Below are 26,850 nucleotides of genomic sequence, written 5' to 3' on the forward strand. Positions count from 1 at the left end.
TAGATATGCTGGTATTTCTTGTTCATTCATCAGTGGATGAGCATTTGAATTGTTTGCATTTTATGGCTATTATATATGAGTGTGCTGTAAAATCCACATAGCAGGTCTCTTGAGTGAATGCCTTGGAATGGACTTGGCTAGCTTCTATGGGAAGAGTATGTTTTACTCGAGGAAGGTGGCTCTATAATTTTGGATTCCTACCAGTGACATGTGAGAATTGCCATTTGTTTACAGTCTTTCCAGCACTTGGTGATGTCTGTCTTTTTAAGGTTAGCCAGTCTAGTGGATATGTAGCAGTTTTTCATTGTGGAGTTTTGTACATTTTTTTGAGGACTCAGGTTAAGCAGTTTATGTGCCTATTGGCCATTCATATCTGGTTTCTTTTGTTCAGTCCTCTAAAGTTTGCTAATAGTTTTGAGTTATTTACTGAGTAGTAAGAGTTTGGGATGCAGGTCCTTTATTGGGTACATAATTTGTAAGTATTTTTTTCTAGTCTTTTTTCTATGACTTTGTTCTGTATGTCAAGCATTTTTCTTTGACTCTTTACACAGTTTTCATCTCTCTGGTAAATACCCCTCCCCTCCATTAGCATACATTGAGCTTTTTTTTTTTTTTTTCAATTAGATCCTTATTATATTTTTAACTATTTTAAATGTCCCGTATAATATTTATAATATCTGGACTATATTGGAGTCTGGTCCTGTTCACCATGTTATCTGTTAACACTAGCTTAATTTTTCCTTTTTTTGTTTAGTAATTTTTTGATTGAATATAAAGTATTGTGTGCTAAAGAACAGTAGAGACTGAGTAATAATACCTATAAATGGTCACTTCTCTCCTTCAGGCTATAAACATAGGCAGTTTGGGTTAGATCAATATTGTCAGTAGTTGAGCTAGGTTTAAATTTTGCTGTTGCTATAGTTACTGTGAGTCCATCACAAACTTCACACTTCTCCAATGTTGAGCAACTGCTACATTGAGCTTAGGAGGAGGTCTGGAGTGCAGGAGTGTTTTCACCATGTTCCTAATCTATGCCAGGTTCAGTCCACACTGTACACCAGGGCCCCAGGGTTCTCTCTCTGTGTTTTTGTCTCTCCCCCAGCAGGGGGCCTCTGCTGCTTGGTACTTGGTGCAAGGTTCTTGGTGGGGTGAAAAGTGCATTGGTACCCTTTTTCTCCCCCAGCCTCAGTGTTAGGCAAGTCTTGTAAGCCTGAGCTTCAGTGTTCCTACTCCTCTCATAACTGTTTTTAAAATCTGCATGATGAGTTTTGATAGTATCTTGTTCCTTCAACATAGTTGCGATGAATTCTTTTATATCTTTAAGCATAATTTTTTTTTAAAGATTTTTTATTTATTCATGAGAGACACAGAGAGAGAGAGGGGCAGAGACATAGTCAGAGGGAGAAGCAGGCTCCCTGCAGGGAGCCTGATGTAGTACTCGATCCTAGGACCCTGGGATCAGGACCTGAGCCAAAGGCAGATGCTCAACCACTGAGCCACCCTGGTGCCCAAGCATAAATATTCTTTGTTGTATTGTCATATCTGCATTATTTTGGTGGTCTTTTTTTGTAGTTTATTGTTTCTACTGACTCACCACTCATGGCTTTTCCCTTGTATCTTTAGTGATTTTTGAGTATAAGCTGATGTTCATTGGCATTTTATCCATGAAACTTATTTGAAAACTACTTTTAAGTTAAACTTTAAAAAAAATTCTGTCACCAAGAGTACATGAATATAGACTTGTATTTAGGAATTCTCAGGCCTTTTCCTCATTCCACAAGGCAAAGCCAGACACTGTTGATCACTAACTGGGAATTTTTATTTCAACCTCTAGGGCTTTATGTGTTTCTGTTGTGAACTTTATTTTCTGTTCACTGAACATGCTTTGTTAAAATTCAGGTTATAGGCCAGCAGGTATAGACATTTCTATAGCAAATGTAGACTCCAGCCTTTGCTTCTTATCATTTCTGATCTAAGGAATTTTCTTTGCAAAATACGTTTTTATATTTTACTCAGCATTTTTTTAGGAAGATTGAATTATCTTTTTTTTTATACATACCAAATTTGTTGTTATGTGAAGAGATGATCAAAGAATATGCAGCCAAAAGTGAAAGAAAAGCATTACAGAGGTGTCAGGGAGTTTATTAAATAAAAGTCTTCTGTATTATTTTCTGCATTTTGTAATGTTTGCAGTATTTTTCAGATTTTAGGATTTGATTTTACTGTGATTTTTCTCATTCTATTTTTAAAAATTTTATTTAAGTTCAATTTGCCAACATATAGTATAACACCCAATGCTCATCATGTGCCCTCCTTAGTGCCCATCATGCAGTTACCCCACCCCCCAACCAACTCCCCTTCTGCAACCCTTTGTTCGTTTCCCAAAGTTAGGAGTCTCTTATGGTTTGTCTTCCTCTCTAATTTTTTCCCCACTCTTTTCTCAGCATTTTAAGGTGTTTTTTTTTTTTTTTTTTTTTTTTTTTTTACTTAAATGGCTTTATCTGAATATCCAGTTTACCCTGTTCCTGGAAGTGCAACTTGTACATGCTATTTTCTCATACTTCTGATAGCAGTTGATACCATTATCATGTGTCTTTTTTTCCTCTTCAGCCAACACGAGTATTTTAATAGGTTGTTGAATATAACTTTTTAGTTTTTGAATTCCTGACCAAGCACAGTGAAGGTAGGAGGAGGTTGTATAAAGAGCTTAGACTTTTCATTTAAGTAGACATTCAAATATATTTGAGCTGGAAATACATCAGCATTTATTAGTTGTGTGACCTTGGGCAAATTACCAATTTTTTAAAAAGATTTATTTATTTATTTTAGAGAGAGTAGTGGCAGAGGGAGAAGGAGAGAAAGAATCTCAAGCAGGGTGCCTGCCAAGTGTGGGGCTCAATCCCATTACCTCAAGATCACGACCTGAGCTGAAACCAAGACTCACTCAGCTGCTCAACCAACTGAACCACCCAAGTGCCCCATAAATTACTTAGTTTTTAAGTTTCTTTCTTCACTTGTTGAATGGGATAGTGATGCCTACCCTTTTTAGGACTAAATTAGACTGTGATTATTGTATATCTGAAACTAATATAACACTGTTAACTATACTGGATTTAAAAAAAAGACTGTGATTAAAGCAATCTACATAAAGCCTCCCTGTCATGTCACATAGTAGGCATTCAAATGTTAATATCATCATCTTCTTCCCTTAAATACCTGATGAATTTTCCCTGTGTTTTCCCCCTTGAGTTCTCCCCTGCAAGGAATTTTAGATAAGATAGTAAAAATATCTCAGCTATTTGCTCCTCTTTAATCTGTTTTGTCAATTTAATATTTAAACTATTTTGACAAATATATTGGACGTGATGACTTTTTCTGACTTTTAAGTAATGAAGTAGATTTTTAAGTAATGAAGTAGATAAGAGAGTTTCATGATTAGGACGGGTGGACAATTCTCAGTTCAGTTCAACTTGTCAGTTACAAGGAAGGTACAGATAATTACTTACCAAACTAGAATTTTATTTTCTAATTAATTGCTATGAGTTTTGTACCTCTGTGGATTATGAACAAGATAGAGAAAAAATTACTTATTCTCTTTGGCCTTTTAGTCCTTTAAAAGCTACTTTGTAAAGTGGTGTTATTTAATAGGGTTGTATGGTGACAGATGGTAGCTACACTTGTGCTGAGCGTAGCATAAACATATAGACTATGGAACCACTATTTGTGGAATCACTGTGTCTATACCTGAAACTAATATAACATTATGTGTCAGCTCTACTTCAGTTTTAAAAAAAAGCCAATTTGTTAAGAATGGCTTTTAAATTTAGTCTAGATACAGTTTCTTACTGGCTATTGTGATGTTTCTTTACCAAACTTGAGATTACAGTAATAATTTATTTATACCTCTATTTTTAGCTAACATGTCAAGTATTTGAGTGAATTTATAAAATCAGTTCTCATTTGTTCACTGTAATTATGAAAAAATATAGCATAAAGGGAAAGTCTCTAATGCTTCAATTTTAGGAAGTAGTTTTAACTTCTCTGTTGAAGATTTTTCTGTTTTAAAAATCAGATGTGTTACCAAATATCTAAAACAAAACTTTTAAGTACTCTTTTTTGGGCAAGAGGAGGGCAGCTCCTGTCCCTACCTTCTTGTGGAATCGGTGAAATTGGGTAAAGGCAAGGAAGACAGGGTAGAGGTGGAAGGAAAGTCACGTCTAACCATCTCTCATCTGTCTCTAAAAGATCAAACTCACCTTTTAATGTAATTAAAATGTTCAGTTGAGTCTTTTTATGTTGCATATGAGGGAATAGAATGTCAAGAGAGACAACTTACACTCATAGGAACATACAGCTAGTTAATTTCAGAGCCAGAACTGAAGGCCACTCCTGACTCAGCTGTGTGATCCTAAGCAAGTTCTTTAATCTCTCCAGACTTGCTTTTCAAGTGTCAGATGAGGATCATGCCTGCTTTGTAAGGTTATATGAAGGAAGTAGAGATCATGTATATTTGTATTTATGAAGTGCTGATGTGTACCAGGTGCCCAATAAATGTTTGTCATCTGGGCTTACTGTAAATTACCTTTTTTGTAAACATAATAAGTAAAAAATTTGGCAATAAACACAGAATTGAATACTTTATGGTCTTTGACTTTTTAACAAAATGCATGGGGTGCAGACTAGAAGTAAAACTTGTTTTGGAAGATTCCCTGAATCACTTTAGCTTGAAAAAAAGGAGAGTTTTCCATCATCTTTAGATGCTCTGATTTTGGTCAGTGCATTATTGCCTTGGGTCAAATACACCAATTTATACTAAAAGCATTTTTGAAGACTTTTCTCTGTTCTTTCTTTTGTGAATTGTTCTTATGTGAGCTTTGATCCTCACTAAACAACCTTATAAAGAAAGGGAAATATCAGTGAAGTTTAAAGCTTATGCTTTCCACTCAATTTTTTTCCAGATAAATTTACAGCGTTCTGAATCTCATCTTTATGCCTGATCCTCCTGGTTGAAGAACTCAGAATTTTTCTTTAGCACAACAGCCTGTATCACACTAGTTGCATTTAAGCTTTATGCTACTTCCTTTGCCCTTTTAACAAACACATGTTCCAAGGATTGCATCATTTTAAATGGATGGAATAAGTCGAAATTCTCTTATTTGGGAAAACTTGGTTTTATTGACGACATGGAGTTTGTTTAGCACATTTATGGAAAGCATTTTGCTTTAGGTTAGTAAAAATGTATAAACCAAAACCCAGAAACTTAGAAAACAAGTTTTCTCTTTACTCTCTAAAACTTGTGGGTGTACTTAGTTCAGTATTTTTCTTGATCAGACTAGTGAAGAATTTAAAAACTGAGGACTTAGAATTCAAAAGGATACGTGCACCCCTGCATTTATAGCAGCATTATTTACAATAGCCAAATTATGGAAGTAGCCTGTGCCCATTGATAGATAAATGGATAAAGAAGATTGGTGTACACACACACACACACACACACACGTACATGCACACACAGGAATATTAGTCATAAAAAAGAATGAAATATTGCCATTTGCAAGGCTTTGAATGGAGCTAGAGAGTATAATGCTAAGTGAAATAAGTCAGTCAGAGAAAGACAAATGTTACATGATTTCACTCATATGTGGAATTTAAGAAGCAAAATAAATGAGTAAATAAATGCAAGTTGATATTGAGCTTTGGGTTGGTAGTTGGTTTTGAAAAATCAGTTTATAAGTTTTAATTAAAAGGACAGTTTGAGCTAGGGCTAAAGCTGTGGCCTGTGTGTCTGTAAGATCCCTAAGTCTCCAGAGAAGAGCAAGAGGAAAATGGAAAGAGGTTGGCTGCATGGTGAGGTATTCCTCTGTTCCTCCTCGGACTTATTCTCCACTGACTGCTTCAAGGAAGAGGAGATAGTTTTACTACCCATCATTTAGGCTTTGACCAGCATGCCTTCCAAGTAGTGTTTAACAGAAAAGTTTCCATCCAGCCATCAGGTACAGTATCTTCACTCGTGTCCACATCTTTATTACTCTGTGTGGCACCTTAGAAATGGGTGATGCACAGCTTCAACTGATGACATCATTCTTGTGGCTGACTTATGATCTGGTATAATTCATTCGTCTGTGGAATCCAGAGGAATATTAGGACAGGAAGCCTAGCATGGCAACTAAGAACCATTGGCTTCCAGCTATCTTCACTGAGGAGTTCACGAATGTGGATCAGGTACCTACAGGTCACATGGCTTATGTCACCTATGAATGTTGTATCAGATACGATAAAGCCAGTGTGAGTCAGCAAATGTAACCTGGACCTCTTCTGTTTACCCTTTGATGAACAGAACTGTGTTCTCACCTTCAGCTCTTTCATCTCAGCAGGTGGCCATGAGGCACAGACTCAGCCTCTGTGTGATGAGCTTTCTGGTGTCTGGTGGCTTTCTGGTTGTCATCAATGCCTTTAGCTTCTTCCTGCTAGCAGAATGTGAGAGTCATGCCCCACTCAAGATAGCACGTCCACTGCAGTACACTGTCTTTCTGCTCATGATGAATGACTTATTCCAAGTCACTGGCACCCCTTGCATTGGAGTTTCCTTTGCCCTTTGTCTGTCTCTGATGGTGTAGGTCAGCTTATTGGGGACTGTTTTCATCACCTCCCTGCTGTACCTGACTATAACCCCGCTGCCATCTTGTTTCTACATTGTACTTACCCAAAAAAATGCTGCCTCACTGCAACCCAGAAGGGAACTAAGGGCCTGGGTCTCACTCCTACCCACTGCCTAGCCTGAAGGAGCCAGAGGAGTTGTGAGGAGAGTGCCTAGATGTCCTGTGTCAACAAGGGCCAGTAGGAACACAAGGCACAAAGCAGCACTTGCTGGACCTGTGAGTGCAGTTCAGCCACACAATGGAGACTGTACTCTTCTACTTCTATCTGCTCTTTAGGGCCTCTTCCATCATGGAAGATGGAAGACCTCTGGCAGACCTTGGCAGATGCCCACCTATAAACCCTAGTCTGGAGCTTCTTTTGCCTCTAGAAATCAGCCTGGCTTTCATGCCCATCCAATCCCAGCCCCACAGCCTTGGCAACAACCTTGTTTTTAACCCCACCCTTCTACACAGTTTCAGACTAGACCCAGGTAATTCCCTCTGCCCTCTAGCAGTTAAATTCTTGTTCCTGCTTGCTTCTCAGGCTTCCCATGAGTCCTGCCTAGCTTCTCTGGACTCAGTTTCCTGGAATACTCCCTTGGTTGAATCACCCTCAATAAGCCTCTTTGCAGGAAAAAGAACAATTTGATCTTATTTTTTGAATATAGCTTTATTAAACTTCAACCAAGTCCATAATAATTTTAATAATTTTAGTTGCTATTTTTTGCTAAGATATACCTAGGGATTTTCTTGAAGTAAAAAATTTGTGTTTGATAGTGGAAATTAAGGATGTAAACAATATCCCTAGGGAAAAAATTGTTAAGTTTAGTTAATGCTTTGGGACGCCTGGGTGGCTCAGTGGTTGAGCGTCTGCCTTCAGCCCAGGGCGTGATCCCGTGGTCCCAGGATCAAGTCCCACATCGGACTCCCTGCGTGGAGCCTGCCTCTCCCTCTGCCTGTGTCTCTGCCTCTTTCTCTGTGTCTCTCATGAATAAATAAATAAAATCTTTAAACAACAACAACAAAAAGTTTAGTTAATGCTTTTAAAGAAATTAGTAACTTAAAGCTTTTCTAACACTTTATTATAAAAAATATAAAAAAATTGTAAGAATTATGCAGGGAATACCATATACCCATTAATTAAATTTTTTACAGTTACTTCTTTATATTTGCTTTATCACATATGGATCTATCCTTCTGTTTATTCATCATTCCATTTTTTCCTGCATTTCAGACTAGGAGGCCTACATCAGCACACTTCAGCTCTTCACCATGCATACCAACAGTCAGCATTTAATATTTGTAGTGTTTTGTCATTGCTAAATGTAGATAAGTACATGTAGTATTCAGTGTGTTTTGACAAATGCATACACCCTTGTAACCCAAACTCTTATGAAGATATAGACCATTACCGTGACTTGAAGCAGTTTCCTCCTATCTCCTCTCCCACAAACTACCCCCCCCTTACTGTGGCAACCACTTTTCTGAATTTTTTCACTAAAGATTAGTTTTGTTTGTTCTAGAATATTATTTAAATGGGAACATCAGTATGTACTTTATGATATAAGGCTTCTTTCTCTGAGCATAATGTTTTTGGGTTCGATTCATATTGTTGCATATTATCAGTAGTTGGTACCTTTTGATTGATGAGTTGTATTACATTGTGTACCACAATTAATCTGTTGCCTTGTTTATGGATACCTGGCTATTTCCTGTTTTTCAGTATTATAAATAAGCTGCTGAGAACAAGTCTTTTACTTGCTGGGTATTTACATCTTGGTTGTCTCAAGAATTTATAAAATAGAGTGTTAAAATCGAGCTTACTCAAGTGTGTATCTTTTCCACAAGTCCATATTTTAGTGAATGACACCAACTTCCACAGTGTTGTTCAAGCCATAACCTTGAGTATCGTCCTTGACTGCTTGCTGTCCCTAATCTGTCATGCATAACCACATATAAAGTGCTACCAGTACTGTCATCTTCACATTTATTCACTTTGCCATAGGTCTGTAATCATTATTCTACTTGAAGCCATCCCCATCTTTGAGCTGGATTGTCAGAACAACTTCCTAAGTGATCTCCTTGCCACCTCACTTGACCCCCACTCCATTCCTTTCTTCAAACTGTTGTCAGTGATTGTTGAAAAAATACACATTAGATCACATTACTTACCTATTAAAAAATGTCTAGTTTCCCAGTGCTCTTAGGATAAAAAAAAGTAAAATCCTTATTCTACTTTGCAAGTCTCTGTGTGATTTGACTCCTGCATCTTCCTTGGTCTCCTCTTTCTAGCCACACTGGGTTTACATGTCTGGCATACTTCTCACTTTGGGCCTTGTCCTCCTCTGCTGTGGGTTGGCTCTCTAATTAGATCATTATCATTTCCACACAGTTGTGCCTTACTGTTTCCCATGCTAAAGGAAAACAAAAGCTGCCTGTATTTGTTGAGATTAGAATTGTCTGTGGAAACAGAAAATTAGAGCCAAACAAATACATTGGAAGATTACTTCTTATAAAAAAGAGTATAGGTCTGGAGTGGTGACAGTGTTCCCTAGATACCTAGTAAAGCAAAGTACTTCTACCTTTGCAGTTCCCCACTTCTAGGATATGGCCCTTTTCTTCGTAATCCAAGTTGGAGCTTCAGACACCACAGTCTAAGCAGCATGGAAGAAGGGACAAAAGACATTGAATCATGAGATTTTCTAGAATCTCCCAGCATTTCCCTAGGCAGAACTTAGTTTCCTGGCCATACCTATTTTCAGGGAAGTCAGAGTAGTTATTTTAGGTGTCCAAGCACCCAGCTAAAAATTGAGGATTCTAATTGGGAGAAAGGGGACATTGGGGTATGCTCTTTGCAACTGCCATATCTCCCTTGACATCATATCCTCTCTAGCTACTGTCTTGTTTTTCTGCATCATATTAGAATCAAAATTTCTTCAAAGAGTCTAATCATATTCTCTTCTCAACTCAAGCCAACTCCAGCACTCACACTTCTACTTATGTGATTGTATTAGGGTTACTCATGATTCCAGTGTTTAAAAAATCCAAGGAATACTTTGAAGTCTTCATCTGACTTGATTTCTTAGTGGCTTTCAGTTCTTTTCTTTTTTCCTGAGGAATTCCTGTATGGGGATCAGCCTGGAGTTTTTACTCTGTCTTCTATGACTTTATCATCATCTACCACTATTCTGGAACCTCATTCCCTCTCTAATGTTTTCAGCATCTCCTATTCTACCCAATGTCCAAGTGTTGGAATTTCTCAAGGTTTAATTTTTTAAAGTAAAGTAATAGATAAGATTCATAATTTTAACCATTTGTAAGTATTTTTAAACCATTTTTGAATATCATTAAATATATTCACATTGTCTCTCAACCATCACCACCATCTATGTTTAGAACTTTTTTGCCTAGCCAAAGTGAAACTTTGTGACCAGGAAACAAGCAAGACCCATTCCCTATTCACCCTGTCTCTCTCTTACATTCTACTTGGTAAATTTTCAAGGTTACTTTCATGTCTAAATTGGAAGGATCTTTGTTTCTTCTTCATGTCCTTCAAAGGTGAAAGCCTCAGATTCCATGATCTTAAATACCATCCAATCCCAAATTTATATTTCCAATTAAATTTTTTTCCTTCTGATCACTAGGTTATCACCTTAGCCTGATATTTCCACTTGGCTGGAAATCCACTTCAATGGCTTATCGACTTTAAAAAGTGTGACTTAACTAAAACTTCTATGTTCTTAGTCTCATTTGGTCTCCTTCTTATTTACAGTCTCAGTGATGACACTAGCCATCCAGTTATTTGACCCAGAAGCCTGATTGGTGACTTGATAGCTCCTCTTCCTCACTCCTCCCCAATCAAATCAATCAGTAGTCTTGGCAGTTCCACACTATGTATATGATGATTTGCTTCATTTTTCTTTATCTCTACCATCCTGACCCTTCTCCATGCTCCATCATCTCTTGCTTGATAATTGCAGTGCCCTCTTAGCTCATCTCTGTACTCTTTCCTGCCTCCAGTGTGATCTGTAAAACACAAATAGGGTCATGTTTCTCCAAGGCTTAAAGCCCTTCACGGCCTTCTTAGTGCTGTTAGAATGAGACCCAGTCCCCTTACCCATGGCTCTCTAGGCTTTATCTGAATTGGCCCATGTGCCCCTCTCCACCTCACTGTTGCCCTTTTCTCTACCTGCTGGTTGTCTTTCATTTCCTTTAACATGAGTTCCCTCCTGCTTCAGGGACTCTGCTTGCTACTTTCTTTATGTTTTCTTGGCATCTTTCAGGTCTTAAGTGACATCCTCAGAGAGATCCATCTCACCTAATACAAAGTACGACCCCTCTTATTGTTCTGATTCAGGGCATCATGTTCTTTTTTAAGCCCTCCCCCACTTAAAAAAATGATTTCTTCCCCCTGCCTTTATTTCATTTCTCCCAGCAGATTTATTTTATTGTGTTTGTTCATTTCTCCCAGTAGATTATAAGTGTGATTAGGGACTGTTTTTTTTTTTATTAGGGACTGTTTAAATTCTATTCGCTATTTATGCCTAATGTTTAATGCAATGACTGGCACATATCTGGCTTGCAGTAAATATTTAGAAATGAGTGAATCTTTCTCCCTTTTCCTGATATGATTTGCATTGCCCTTGTTGATGTAATTGTGCTTCATATAATGGCATCTCTGTTAGGTGATATCATTGCAACTTGTAAGTTTCTTTCATGAAACTTCTTGTACCTTGTAATTAAAGTAAGGGTTGTTTGATTGTTGGTTCCTGACTATACTATCAGCCTTGTGAGAGTAGTGGCCACAGCTCTTTTGGACTATCATTGTTCCTCTTTGGTTAAGCATAGTGTCTCACACTCATCTTGTTATATAAATGAATGCATGGTGGTAAAAATATACTTCACCAACTGGTTCATATTTCATAATAGAGGATAGTTATTGCCATTTATCAGCTGTGAATAGGTGTTAGAAATTGAGGATGTACTGAGAGAATCTTAATTTCTTGAAACCACCATTTGGAAAGTTTAGTGGGTTTTTTTTTTTGTTGGATTCCTCTTAGATGTTAAGAACCTACAAATTCACAAAGGAAAAAATGTTATGAAATTTTACTCTAAGAATCATATGAAGATGCCTGAAATTTTGCCAAATCTAATTTTGCACTTTTTTAGATTAGTGAAATCTTAGTACATCTGCATGTTTGTCTTTCCAGGTCTCCCTTGTGACATCATTAGTACACTTAAGCCTCTTGAGTTGCTTCTTTGGAAATTTTCATAATCAATTAAATTCATTTTTGAAATGTATAAATTCTTCGAGTATTACTCATAACTTTTTATGGGCTCCACACTTTTTTTCTATATCAGAAAGATTTAAAATTACTTTTGCAGAAAAATACATTTATAGTAGATATTTTCTATCATACTGTACCAAATTTAGTGGGGTAATACTTTAATTTTCTGGCATCCTCTTAAATGTGGTAATTTGCAACATTAATTCAGGAAATTTTAGTGGTTTTAAAATTTCTGGCATGTGCAAGGGGATCCAATATAACTTTACGTTAGGCTTCATTGGACTCAGCTTCCCAGCAGCCTTTATCCAAGGACCTCTCCACCAAATGCTCTAGACCCAGAGACGTGCTTGCCTATAAAGCTTTTGTTCCTTCTTCCTAAGATCAAAGTCCAGCTCATTATAAAATGCCTGGGGCACAGGATTTTCTGATCTTGGTAGAAGCACCATCTACTCACTTTTTTTTTAGTATTACTACGTTCCTGTTATTTCTCTTTTAACCCATCTCAGGAAAACAAAAAACAAGTGAATGGCTTGCTGGTTACATTTGGTATACACATGTTTAGTTAAGGCCATATTGTATTTATCTAAATAGAGATTTTGAAATAATTTAGCTGCCAACATTATAAAATTAGGGGATTTTATATACCAGTCTGGTTTGGTAGCTTTTCTTAGAAAATCTGAAAGTCTGGTTACTTTGGGCCAGCTTCTACACATGCTAGTTGGAACTACTGATGTGCTCCTGTTTGCCTCACCCTCTACCACTCCCTCTAATTCCCTGACCCGGAAGTCTGGTGTCTGTTACCATTTATCCTTGTTGTCATACTCTTGGTTTTCTCATGGTGGAGTAAATAATCCTTGTACCACATCTGTAGGTCAAGAGGAACTATGAATGAGATAGCGGTGAATTCCAAGAAAATGAGAAAACATGTACTTGTTTGGGGGCAATGAATACTTTTTGTCTATTTTTTCATCTGTGTAATGTATATTTAAATTAAATATATATTTAATTCATATAAATTTCATATATATTTAATGTATATTTAAATACATTACATTATACAATGCATTGTGCCCATTCCTAACTGTTCCTTGCCTGTCTCCAATCAACATTGGAGCCAAGGATTCTTGATTAATATATATGATCCTATCAAAATAAGTGAAAATAAGTGATTCCACCTTTGGTTCCCTCAGAGGATGGTAGACTGTTCTAGATACTTACAGCTCTCTTGCAAATGAATAGTCTAGGTATCCTCTTTGTGATTTGTCAAGAGGGTAGCTCATGTTGGCTTTACCAATAATTAGGCCTTGAAAGACCTGACAAGTTCACTGTAAGTAAAACAGACTTTGTCCTCAAAGATAATTTATCTTTGGAGGGGGTTTGAGCCTGTTTAAAATAGAAATATAAGTGGCATAAGAAAGACAATATAGCAGCTTGAAGGAGGGAAAGATTATATTGAATTGAGGAGATCTTGAAGTTGCTTTTATGCTCTGTGATGAATAACAGGTAGAAATTGAGTGCAGGAGACAGTGGGATGATAGAACTGCTTATAGAAAGCAAAAAAAAAAAAAATGGGGATTGGGTCTGGGCAAGATAGTGGATGGTGGTGGTATTGAAAGTAGAGGGGACTGAGGAAAAGTAAGATCAGAGGTGGGTTGTGGCCTGGTTGTGGATAGCCTTAATATTAGCCAAGAAATTTGTGCCCAATTTAAGAGATGATGAATAAGCCCTGGCAGACATGAGTTACAGGAGGGAAATACCAGAGCTCATGAATTGAAAGGGAGAAAACTAGAAGTGCTGTCATCAAGTTTTGTGATGTCCTCCAGGACTCAGAGGTTCTCCAGCTCAGCTCTTCCTTCCACCCTGATGGCCTTATCCCAAAGCTGATTCTTCTATAGCAGCAGGACTCCATGTGGCATTGTTTCACATCTAGAAGGAGAGAACCTTTTTAGAAATTCTCTTGAAAAAGCCAAAAAGCTTCATTCTCAAAAATATCTATCAAACTAACCTCATTTGTCTTTGGCCTGTATTGGATCACATGCCTATTCTTTCTTTTTTAAATTGTGGTAAAACCCACGTACATGAAATTTACCATCTTAACCATTTTTAAGTGTCCAGTTCAGTGATAACAGAAAACATTCATATTAGTTGAATCACCAGCCATCACCAGCAGCCATCTGCATAGCTTTTTCCATCTTGTAAAACTGAAACTCTATTAAACAGTAACTCCTCATTGCCACTCCTGGCAGCCCCTAAAACAAGTCACCATTCCACTTTTTGTCTCTATGATTATTTTGACAACTTGAGGTAAGTTTCTCATATAAATGGAATCATAGAGTATTTGTATTTTTGTGACTGGCTGATTTTACTTAGCATAATGTTGTAACATATGTTAGAATTTAGAATTCCTTCCATTCTAAGACATTATGTATATATAGCACATTTTGCTTATCTTTTTATCCATTGGTGGATACTTGTGTTTCCACATTTTAACCATAATGAACTGTGCGATTATAAATGTGGATATATGAACATCTCTTTGTGACCCTGATTTCAGTTATTTTGGGTATATAAGCAGAAGTGAAATTGGTAGATGATGTGCTAATCCTGTTTTTAATTTTTTAAGGAACTGCCATTGGTGTTCCACATTGCTGTTTTCCACAGCAGCTTGTACCATGTCTACCAGCCATGTGCAAGGGTTCTGCTTTATCCACATCTTTGCTAGCACTTAATTTCTGCTTTTTTTTTTATAGTAGCTGTCCTAATGAGCATTTTTTTTATGTGCTTATTAGCCATTTGTATGTCTTCATTGGAGAAAAGTCTATTCAAGTCTGCCCATTTGGGGATCAAGTTGCCTTTTTTTTTTTTTTTTTTTTTGTCGTTAAGCTTTAAACATGGCTACTCTTAAACCAGCCCCTGGCAGTGGAGTGGCATCATTCTATTAGATCCAGGATGATTCCTGGATCCTGGGTAGACAGCTTATATTGTCTAGTTATGTATAGAAGATTGTGTTCAGTTTCAACACATGTAAGGAGATGGTGGGATATCATGGTGGAGATACGCTTAGAAGGTTACATGTCTGAGTCTGGATCCTGAAAGGAGCAAGGAGAGATTTTACTAACTGATGTTGAAGCTTTTAAAGAACCATCTGGCAGAGTTAGTAATGCCTAACAAATACTGTAATGCCCACCAGCATGTCCCACCTCCCTTTGAATTGGCAGAATTATGTGTGTAGTTGGCCAATGGAATATGAGGGAAGTAGTATGTTTTTCTTTGAGGCCAAGGGTAGTAAAAGATCCATGCAGGATTCTTCCTATTTTTCTCCCAAAGGGAGACAGAAGGCCATGGATTCCAGATGGGCAGCCCAAACCTTGGGTCCTTGAATGTCTGTTTAGAACCAAGTTCTTTACTGATTTATGCAGTCCATCTAACAGGAGAGAGAAGCTTTTGTTGTAATAGTAGCATAACCAGTACATACCTCATCATTTTTTTTTTTTGAAGCAAACTTCTCTTGAATCCAGTATTCACTCCTTTGCCTACTTATCTAGTACAGCTTGCATAGAATTTTATCTTACTCATATGTCAAGGATACCCCTACAGATCTGCCATTGTGCTGATCTGCCATTACCAGGATCAGTGCCACTGGGGCTTACTGAGCTACGTAGGATTATTTGCTTGAAGAAGATCAAGGAAGGTAATGTGGGTGTGGTAAAATGTGTTGCTTAAAAAAGCATATAATGTGAATTCATGTAACGGGGTTAATGGGCCTATGAAAAGTCAGAGACTCGAAAATTACAATCAAGGTTTGGTAACTTGATTTTGTTAAGATATTGATACTATTATATTTTTTCCCAAGTTACATACTGTTAAACCATTATATTCAAGTCATATACAAGTTACAACTGATAGTTCAGATTTAATCTTTTTATAACTACCCATGATAGCAGGTATGATAGAGATACGGTTAATCCTTCTGAGGAATTATAATAAAGTGATAATTGGAGAATGAAATAGAATCATAGATCCTTATGTCCCAAGGGAACCAAGAAACTGGTTCTTCACTAACACTATAGGTCATCACAAATAACCTATCCATACCCCATGAAAACTCTCCTTGATCTGGAGTACAGGTCAGAAGGTGGGATCCATGCTTTCTTTCACCCACAGTGTTTTTAACAATTATAACAATTATAACCAAAATAGGTAACATAGAAATCAGGAGATGGAACACAAAAATCTAGCTAATTTTTAAAAATGGGCAGGTATAGTCTTCTGAGCTAGTGCTAGCTAGTGATGGAACTTTGGCATCCCACTCTATAAAGCCTATACTTGTCCCAACTTGCCACTCACAGTACTTACGCCACCACTTCACACATTTCAGTTGAAGAGTTTCTCATTATTATGCACATATACCTTGGGAGAATAAATTCTGTCAGTGATTTAGAGTTTATGTTCATTTAAAGAATATCAGTTCATTTATTCTGATAAGCAGATTCCTCAAGATGCCGTTTTTTGAATGAGTTATGGGAGACTGTAGATGGAGCGGCTGTACTTAAGATACACCAAGTGCTGAGTAATTGGAAAGTCTTAGGTGATTGTTGCCTCTTTCTCCTTGGTTTATCTCCTTCATCACTGTTAATTACTTTAACGGATGCTTCTTAGATCCTAAGTGCTAGATTGAAATGTTTAAAAGTGAACAAATACAGTTTGTTGGCTCTCAGGAGACCACCTCATTGGTGGGATTGGTAAATTGAGCAAATAAATAAGCATTATAATGTTACCACAACACAGAATGGGGAGGGGAGAGGAAGGTGACTTCTGACTGAGAGGGCTGGGAAAGTTTTCATAGTGGGGGGGGCGCATCTGAACTAGATTTTGGTCAAGAAGTAGGAGATCACTGAACTTTTTGAAATAAATTAGTTAAGCCTGCATATCACGTGGAACGGTTTGCAGCTCCCTATCAATGATTCTCAATGGGGCATAAAAGAGTCTTCACCTTGCACAGCAGTATGGGACCATAAAAATAACTGGGCAAGATGAAACTGCAAACTGCTTTCAGTAATCAATGAGGAAATTGAATGATGTGCAGCTTCGAAGACTTTTTGTGAAAACATTAAAAATTTCCCTGTCAGTGATAAATATATAGGAATATGAAAAAGGTATTAAAACTACTATTTAATGCACTGTATTTAAATGGTAAAAATATAGGAATCATGTGTTTAATTTCTTTTGAAAAAATTCTCAATAGTTGGAACTGTGGCTTTTTTATTGCACAGTTTGTAATATGGAGAGAGAGTATTTTCTCTGCCTCAGTGAATTGTCATGACCGTAAGTCTAGATCAAATTGCAACATGTCATCCTTTGTACTTTCAAGGTTGTGAAATATCTCCCAGAGTGTCTTTAATGTGAAGTGTTTTGCCAGTTTCAGTTTCTCCTTGTCACAACCACTTTCATCATTTACATCCCCGAATTTCTCTTCAGTAAGTCTCCTCTGGCCTCATATCACCAACCCCTACCTACTAGTGGCAGCATCAACATTCACATCCTCCCCTATGGATTCTATAACCCTGATGTTTGACTCAAGTTTCACTTCCAGCGATGTCACTGTTTGTTTGTTTGCTGTGCTTTCATCTTGATTGGCCAGTTTCCACTTTTGATTATCCATTTTTATAAAATCTCACTTGGTTTTGGTCCTGGGAGATAAGAAGTCAGTTCAATTCCTTGCTTTGCTATCTGTACATGAACTAAATACAGATGTGCAGTGAGTAATCCCCAACAGACCTTGAAAGAAGCAGCATGATTAGTCACTGATCAAGATGCATGTTATATATATATATATATAGATAGATAGATAGATAGATAGATAGATAGATAGATAGATGCATGTTATATATATATTCTATATATATATATATATTGATTTGTATACTGAAGAGCTGGCAGTGGAATGTGTATTTGATGCAACTACTCATAATTAATGTACTTTGGTAACTGGAACATAAACTTGTCTTGTTTATGTTCAAGGGGGATTGGTGGTGTTTACCTAAGCATGGTAACTAAAATTTGTGCATCTTTCAATTGTGCAAAGCCAGGACTGTCTATATGGACTTCTTGAGTGGGTTCATCCTGCCCTTTGTTGGAAGTTCAGCATCTGTAGCCCTGGCCACTGAATGCCAGTGTGGCCCACTGTTGTGTCACTGTGACAACCAAAATGCTTCTGACATTCTCTGTCTGTGCCTGAGGGTGGTGATCCTTTGCTGGATTGAACTATTTGGGGCTGTCTCTGGGTTACTCTGTCATTAATGAATCAGAGTGTTGAGGGGCAGTCACTCTGCTGCTAGTTGAGCTTTCAGATGAACTCCCCATAAGTATATGGTGCTTTCCACTTACTTCATAAGCCAAGTGGGTCAGAAATTACTCTTGCCAGAGAGTCATGTGACTTCAGGACTAGCTGGACTTTGCTACATACCTATCTGCTGCCTAACTTCTTTGAATCATCATTTCTTCATCTGCAAAATATGTGAGACATATCTGATTTACAAGATTATTACGTGGAATACATGGGAAATATATATGAATATTAGACAAATATGAAGAATTGTTCTGGAGATGATGAATAACTCAATCAGTAAGATGCATTTCTTAGATTTAAAATGAAATGCAACAGAGCCTTCTAATGTCTCCGCAAAGTAAACATCCTCAGCTTTCAGACACCCCCTCATGTGAGAAGTTCACTTCTTTCCCATCTCCACTTTTCAGGGTTTTCTAGTTGGCTCTTTTCTCATGTAGCTCTCTTCATGGTGAAATGCAGCAAATTGACTCACAATCCATTAGTACGTGAAGTAACTTTAGACAGCCGTCTCCATGAGGATAGACCTTATTTCTCTATTGATATAAGGAAAATAGAGCACAAATGAGTTGTTGTTGGTTTTTTTTTTTTTTTTTGTGAAGCAGGCTGCAGATGGCTCCCAGCTGGTAGCCATTTTGAATGATGAATTTTCAATCGTTTAGAGTATAAATGTCAAGTTAGAGTGTTCAGTGTTCTTTTCCTGGTCCAAGAATAAATATTTCGAGTAAAGTCAGCATAAATAGACATCTCGTTGGTTGATCTGAGATACTGTTTACTTACCTGTGGATTTTTAACTTAATGTCTGGATTGAAGAATTTGGTGAAATAAGCACGTTAGTAGAAATGTTGGCTTGGCAAGGGTTTCCATCATCTGTAAGATATTATCCTATAATTGCTGCAAACTTGCAAAATCTGTAGTATAGTGAACATTGGTAGATATGTTCTCTTTCCACATGGTGTACTAATCTGGAATTTGTTTGGAGATGGAAAAACATTATCATTTGAGCATTGAAGAATATAAGTAGAAATTTTTTTATTTTAGATGAAACTACATGTAGAATTTGATTGGATTTTATTTGTTTTATTCTAATTTTGAGAAGTTATTTTGGTTAAGTGAAATTATTTAAATGATTCCTTGTAAATCTGTGATGAAATGTTTTTCAATAGCTGATAGAACTTTTTTCCAATTAAAAAATTTCCAAATTCCAGCATATGTAAGCATTATTCTCCCTTGCCATCTCTTCCTTTTTTACTCCACCTAGAAACTCAAACCAAACTGGAACATAGGATTCTATGTTTATTAGGTATCTTTTTAATATAAAAAAGCAGTGTTACTACTCTTTGATTAGGGTACATTATGGCCTGTTTACAGAATACAAATATGAAAAAGTTAAGATGACTCATTAGCTCCTAAGGTATTACAAATCCACAGTATGCTATCATCATCAGATTTTTACTTATGGGAAAATAACTTTCAAATGTAGATGAACTACAAAAATACATATTCTGATATAAACAATCTTAATTGCTTCATATGTTTCAAAATTTATATTCTTGGCTCAGATACTTTTGTTACTATAAATATTTCCTGTCCGTCAAATCTGAGATTAGCATAAGAATGAAGTTACATTTCCATTATTATGTTAAGTAATGGGTATAGCAATCTAACAATGGGAACTTAAAATAGTTATTTTTCAAATAGTTTCATCTTTAGATGACCAACTCCAAAATCTCCTCCACTCCCATGGCATATAGGATTGCTGCTTATGATAGAAGAACTAAAGAGACCTAGCAGAAATTGGTAGAATTGAGAAGACATTTTCTTGACAATGAAGATGTCCAGAGGTCGAAACTGACCTATTTGTTTTTGTTTGTTTGATTGATTGATTGATTGATTTGAGACACAGAGAGAGAGAGAGAGGCGGAGACACACACAGGCAGAGGAGAAACAGGCTCCATGCAGGATGCCGACGTGGGACTCGATCCTGAGTCTCTAGGATCACTTCCTGGGCCAAAGGCAGCACTAAACTGCTGAGCCACCCAGGCTGCCTGAAACTGACCTATTTGAAGTGGCATAAACATATGCATCCAGAATTCTGAGTTAGATCAAGTCTTTAGAATATTTAAGGTGTCATTTAGTGTTTATTGAAAATGATTCAGTAAACATTGAGCTTTGATTTTTATGAAGGTAGAAACCAGGACAATAATATTAAAGAAACAACACCCAAAAAACTAGCTAGAACTCACCTTAGGATTTTTCTCCCTGAGACAGAAGATAGTTATTTTCTTCCTGGAGATTTTGTGGTTTGCTCACTGAGGCATTGCTTCACCTAATTGGCATCATGATACCTGGACTCCTTGTTTCACCAGGAAGCACTAGCCATTTTAAGCATGTTTCCCAGTTTTCAGTTCAAATTTCACACATCTTATGTTTTGCACAGGGGTTGGTCAGAGTTAGCCACTTAGCCACTTAATTGAATTATTCCTTGAATGCAAATTGCACATTTGGACAGTATCCTGGCTTGCTTAAGAATTGGGGCATAACATTGATTTCTGGAAAGTAGTTTTCTTGTAGGAATTGGTTGGATTGTGGAAAATGTATAATATTCTTTTGAAAAGCTGTCAGTGTTTTTATCCATTATGAGATCCTCAAAATTAACTACTTTAGTGGTCCCATTTCTGTGATTTTTTAAAAACATCACTTTAATACTTAAAATCCAAACAAATTTTAAATAAAACTTGTGAAGATGCCAAGAGATTGCCCGCACCTCCTATTATAGTTTGCTCGTGATTATCTCTGTTGATGTGCTGATCCTGCAAAGGAGAGTAAGCACTTAAGTAAGGGTTGTCTGGAAGCCTTGGGACATCTTTTTAAAACTATAACTCATCTATCTGTAAGCTTTCTAGCCACCCCTCCCCCCTTTTTTTGCCTCAGGAGAAATCCCAGCTTTATCTCTATGACTTCCTATAGCTGCTTTATTAATGTACAGCTTCTAGAATAATGAGTTAAAATAAATGTTTAAAGTAGTTAAGGTCTGATTTAATGTTTATAGAAAATTAGTCAAAATTAATAGTTTGTTCTTTGAGCTTTGGTTTTGCAAAGGTAGAAACAGCCATAATAAGATTTAAAAAAAAAAAAAAACCTAGCTGGAACTCAATTTGTTTTTTTGTTTTTTGTTTTTGTTTTGTTTTGTTTTGTTTTGTTTTGTTTTAGACATAAGAGAGTCATTTTCTTCTCAGAGGTTTTTGTGGAGTCTTTGATTTCAGCCCAGCTCTGGACCTCACCTTTTCCAGCTCCTCTATTTACCTTGAGTTACCTCTCTATTTGTCTTGATGACCATTTAGGACATTTTCTTAAACATAGCCTGTTGGATACAGAGCTTCTGACTTGCTTAGTTAGTGCCCTAGGTTCTATGTCTGCACCTCAAGATCTGCATCCTCATCCCACTTCTGCTAGGGCACATGCTTCAGCCCCCTTTTCAGTAATCAACTTCAGCAACTTCAGTCCTAGGGTTCCTGGACTGATGTTGCCCTGTACTCCCAGCAAAGAACTGTATTTCCTCCTCCTCCTGATCACTCTACTGCTCCATAACGGGTTGAGACTAAAACCAGCTATTCGTGTGCAGTGTCGTTGCTGTAGGAACTGGCTTGGAGTCATTGGAGGTGATGGTTTGAAAAATTTCATTGATTTCTTCCTAAGGGAATTTTCACTTCTAAAAGTGAAGTAAATATGGCCTCTTCATATTTGTAGTTACTTTCCCAGGTTTTAGAGTTGGTTTGTGCTGAATGATAACCAACCACACGTGCTGGATGGCTTTGATTTGTGTCATGTCTTCAAGTCTATATGAACATGTCCATATGCAGATCCATAGGCAGGTAGAGAAGACATGAGACATACTTGCTGTCCCGGATGTGTGAAATGAGCCTTGAAGCACCTTAGACTGTCTGGAGTACCTGCCCTCCCTCCTCCTAGACTCCTAGACCTTTCTACATGTACACCTCTCCTATATGGGACACGTTTTCCACCTTTTCTCCAGCTAGCTGTTTCTCTTCCTTTAGTCACAGCATTAATAGGCATTTCCTTGATGTAACTTTCCTTTCTTTCCATGTCTGGGTTAGGACTCCCTCTATACTCTCATTATCACCCTGCCCCCATTCTGAAACTTGATACATAGTACATAATGGTGGATTAACCTGTCCTCTCTCTTGTTAAACCATGAGCTCCTGGAGGGAGGCACCATGTTATTTCCTGTTGTATCCGGTGTTCCTAGGACAGTGCCTGACCAAAAGTAATCCATATGTAATTAACTCAAGGGTCAATATTATCTAACAATCATTATAGACCATGTTCTTTGGGGTTTTCCACGTTTTTTTTTTTTTTAAGATTTTATTTATTTATTCATGAGAGACAGAGAGAAGCAGAGACATAGGCAGAGGGAGAAGCAGGCTCCATGCAGGAAGCCTGATGTGGGACTCCATCCCAGAACCCTGGGATCATGCCCTGAGCCAAAGGCAGACGCTACCCAGGATTCCCTTCCACATATTTTCTTACCAAAACCTCCCAACAATTCTATGAGTAGGTACTGTATAATTAATTATACAGAGGATAAAAAGCTGATAAAAGTAATCTACCCATCATGATAGCTAGAAAGCGGCAGAGATAGTACTTGACCCTAGAGCCACCCGTGCTTAATGGCTGGATTAACAACAAATAGAGGGATGTCTCAGAAGGTATCCAGTTGGAGCTCTGTATGGTAATTGCAGCCTAGTGAGTGACTTGTATGCTTGGCATGGACTGGCCACAGATCACGGAATCACTTTTTTCTAATCATAGAGAGCAGGTCAGTTACGGGTGTCAGATTCTAGTAACTAGTAATTTGTTTTCTCTAAAAGGTTTGACATTTACTGTAGCTCATAAAACTTTGGGGATCATGAAATTTGAAAGGTAAAACTCTGGTTTTAGAGTTAGGGATACTAAGCTTGGCATAGTCTCCCTTCCCCACAGATAGTGTCAATGTGGGTAGTTTGAAAGTGAGTGCTTCTGAGTCCCACCACTTCACTACACAGTGGAGACCCTGGACTGGTTGGGAGGCTTAAAGAGAGTATGTGTAAAGTAGCATTTTGACTTGATGGCCATTATCCACTATGAGGCTGTTTTCTGTGGCATATTATTTTCTGTCATGGAGCAACTTTCGTGTTTAATACGGGGAAACCATATATATGCAGGGTGATTTCTAAGAAGTTCTGCAAATGATTAAGATTTTAGAAAGTTATGTCTTGCCACCATATATTGTCAAAGAAGCTTCTCTATTTATAGTATTCTAATTATGGCACCTAACATTATTTACTGGATTAAATGGCCAAATTATTTAATTTAGGAAAAGTATACCGATTATTTTCTTACTACTTCCCCACCAGCAGCATTATAGTAAAATCTCATTTTTCCATTTTATCTCTTTGGGTACCTTAGCCAACATAGAGGAAAATTCTGAATCAATTTTTAGTCACTTTGAAGATACATGTATGAATAGTAGCTTGAACTATAGGTAATAAATGTGACCAATGAGGGATGCCTGGGTGGCTTAGTGGTTGAGCATCTGCCTTCGGCTAAGGGTGTGATCCCGGGATCTGGGATCGAGTCCCACATTGGGCTCTCTGCATGGAGCCTGCTTCTCCCTCTGCCTATATCTCTCCTCTCTGTGTCTCTCATGAATGAATAAATAAAACTTTAAAAAAAAACCATGACCAATGAGAAGTCCTTCCTCGTTGGAGCTTCCTGCCCTTATTCAGTGACTTTTGAACTTACTCATAAATTTACTTTTCTTGGCTTTCAGGACTTGAATAATTTTGAAGATTATATTTTAGAAAACCTTTACTAACCACCTCCCTTAACTCGACCTTTTAAGACAATGGCTGTGAGCCATCTTTATGAACATATCTTGTGCTAGCACTCAGTCCACCGTCAGACAGTTGGCTTTTTTCTTTGTGTCTCTGACTGGACTGTAAGCTTGCAGACACCGGGAATTCTATCTTATTCATAGCACTTGTGGTACCTAGGTAGGCTCTTGATAAATACTTGTAGGATGTTAAAGTCATGTGTTATGCACAAATCCTAAAGCATATTTTCAAATTTGTATATACATGTTTTAAAAAGTCCTATGTTCCAAATAGTTTGGTTGTTAAAAGTGTGGTCTTTGCAAGAAGTCTGGTGTTTTTATCCACACTCTGCTGCTTCTTAGCTGTTTGAGGAATAAAGAAGTCTACTTCATAAGCATGCTATGAAGATTCATTTACCCAAAGGTATCCTATACTTGCTGTGTGCAAGGTAGAGAGCTTACTTTTATTTTGCAAACAAGTAGACAAAGAAATAGGAGAATTTCTTGTAAAGGGTAAGAAGGAAATGTGTAAAGGGATTGTGTAAAGGGTAGGAAGGAAATGAACATAGTAAGGTGGGAAGAATTAGGGTTGGGGTCATACAAGAGTAGAAGGGGCTGTGGCAGCTGGGCGAGTGAGTGTGGACACAAAGGCCCTACAGGGAGCCCTGCTGGGCATGGACTTGGGGCACAGAAGAAGCTGAAGAGGATGGTGTTTATTTATTTTATTTTAAAATGTGGATTTAGAGTTAACAATATAGTGGTGAAGACAACTAAATACATTAAGAAGGGTAGCATGAGATAGGCCAGGTGTTACAGGGTTGGGGTGAACAAGTTCACCTACCTGCAGGGCCAGGCCAGTACCTTGACTTAGTGAGAACAGGATGACCTCACTTATGTTTTTCAATGTTTAATAGATACACAGGTGTAGAGAAATATTTCTCTGAGAAAAACAGCAGTGCAAACACCATGATAAATGGCAAATGAGTAATACAAACATGACGATAATAGCAAGTGGCTCTTGACCTCTGTGTGAGAGACCCAGTGAGGGTTTGGGGAGCAGCCCAGAGCCTCCTGGGCATCTGGTCCTCAGTGCCAGCCAAGTGTTGCCATGTGGGAATGTGGGATCCAAGTGCTAAATCTGTCAGGTTTTCCAGAGAACTAGAAATCTTAATTTCTATGTGAAATTCCCAGAGTTAGAAATGTTGGCTCATGTTTTAAAAACCTTATGATGGGTAGACAAAATGCATCTGTGAGCTGCCAGTTTGAAACATCTGCTGAAAGTTCTTTTATGCTATGAAAAGGGGGATTATGTGAAGTACGATGCATGTTACGTGTTAACTGTGTAGACTTACGCCCAATACATAGCTAGTACTGAAGGGATGAAGGTACTTTTTATTAATTGCACTGTTTAGTTGTCTTCACCTTTAATTTGTTTAGTTAACTCTAAATCCATATTAAAAATCATATATTATCCTACTCTCACTGAAGTGATTAATGTGTGCTAGTTTTATTCACCTATTAATTTGTTTTTTTTTTCTGTCAGTTTGGTTAATTCTGTATTCATGGTACAAACATAAACATTAATCTAGTCTTACTCATGTGGTAAAAGTAGAGAAGAACAAAGGATGAACTTTTTTTGGTTACTCTTTCTTACTTACCATCTACTGCTTTTGCTCTTGGTGGTAGTTTCCCTCACTTTATCTTGTACCATTTTGCACATTTGGGTCCTAATCATCCTGGCCTGCATTAGCCGTGTAGAAGTGGAAAAGAACTGTGGCAAAGATGCCATTTTACACCAGGCAAAGGATGATGGGAATGCAACCTTACGACATGATGTCGTGTTTAGAGAGATTTTTCATCAGATTTTAATGAAATACAAATGTGCCCAAAGCAAGTTATTAATTTTTTTCTCAGAAAAAAAAGTCTTCATTTAGTATGGCCTAACCCACGTAGTTTTGTATTACAAGGATTATGTTTGGTGTGTTGCAATCTGTTGGCAATGGTCTTGGGGAATTTTATTCAGCACAAGCATCTCTGACAGTTCTGGCGTCAAGTGGGGTCAATTACTTGTTCATGTACTTTTGGTCTTGTTGTCTCTATGTTAAAACTCTGAAGCATAACAGAGAGGAACACTGGGAGTAACAAAATATACTTGAATATTTCTAATAGATTAAAGGCTTATAAAAATGAATCTCTCTTTTCAGCAAGTTTTTTTTTTGCGTTGTTTCAAAATGAGATCATTTTATCAGCATGAGACTAAAGACTTGAAAATAAATTTTTTAGAAGAATTTTATCTGTAAATACAAGTTCTTAATTGAATCAATATTTTTCTCTCTTAATTTTTGTTACAGATCATGGAGGAAACAAATACGCAGATTGCTTGGCCATCAAAACTGAAGATTGGAGCCAAATCCAAGAAAGGTAAAATCATGAGAGATGGAGAAATTGGTGGCTTTAATAATGGAGACTGGAATTACTGGAGGTTTGCTGGTAGAAAATCAACCTTTATTCTTATCATGTATGTCCCAAAATAGTTGTGAAATAGCAATATTCTGGAAGGTTTATCATAATTAAAAATTATGCCTTTTATCCAACTTAGCAAATACGATTTCAATGATGTCTTTTCATTTGATGGCCATGAGTCATGGTGACTCTCTACATGTAATAACATGTTTTCAACACATAAACTTCCAGTGTTTATTC

The 26,850-nt window shown here is 37.3% G+C and overlaps 1 protein-coding gene and 1 pseudogene across 16 annotated transcripts in view; both read left to right on the forward strand.

The window, feature by feature from the left end:
* BICC1 (BicC family RNA binding protein 1) overlaps nucleotides 1–26,850 on the forward strand; it is a 270,924-nt gene that overhangs the window by 131,475 nt on the left and 112,599 nt on the right. For all 16 annotated transcript variants that reach the window (XM_072756030.1, XM_072756039.1, XM_072756033.1 and 13 more), the window contains one exon: nucleotides 26,499–26,568. In XM_072756030.1, the coding sequence (XP_072612131.1) occupies nucleotides 26,502–26,568 (67 nt within the window). In that variant the 5' untranslated portion in view covers nucleotides 26,499–26,501. The remainder of the gene's footprint in view (nucleotides 1–26,498; nucleotides 26,569–26,850) is intronic.
* Nucleotides 6,160–10,457, forward strand: LOC140598482 (5-hydroxytryptamine receptor 3C-like; annotated as a pseudogene).

The sequence above is a fragment of the Vulpes vulpes genome, chromosome 4 (genome assembly GCF_048418805.1).
Source record: "Vulpes vulpes isolate BD-2025 chromosome 4, VulVul3, whole genome shotgun sequence".
Taxonomy (NCBI): Eukaryota; Metazoa; Chordata; class Mammalia; order Carnivora; family Canidae; genus Vulpes; species Vulpes vulpes.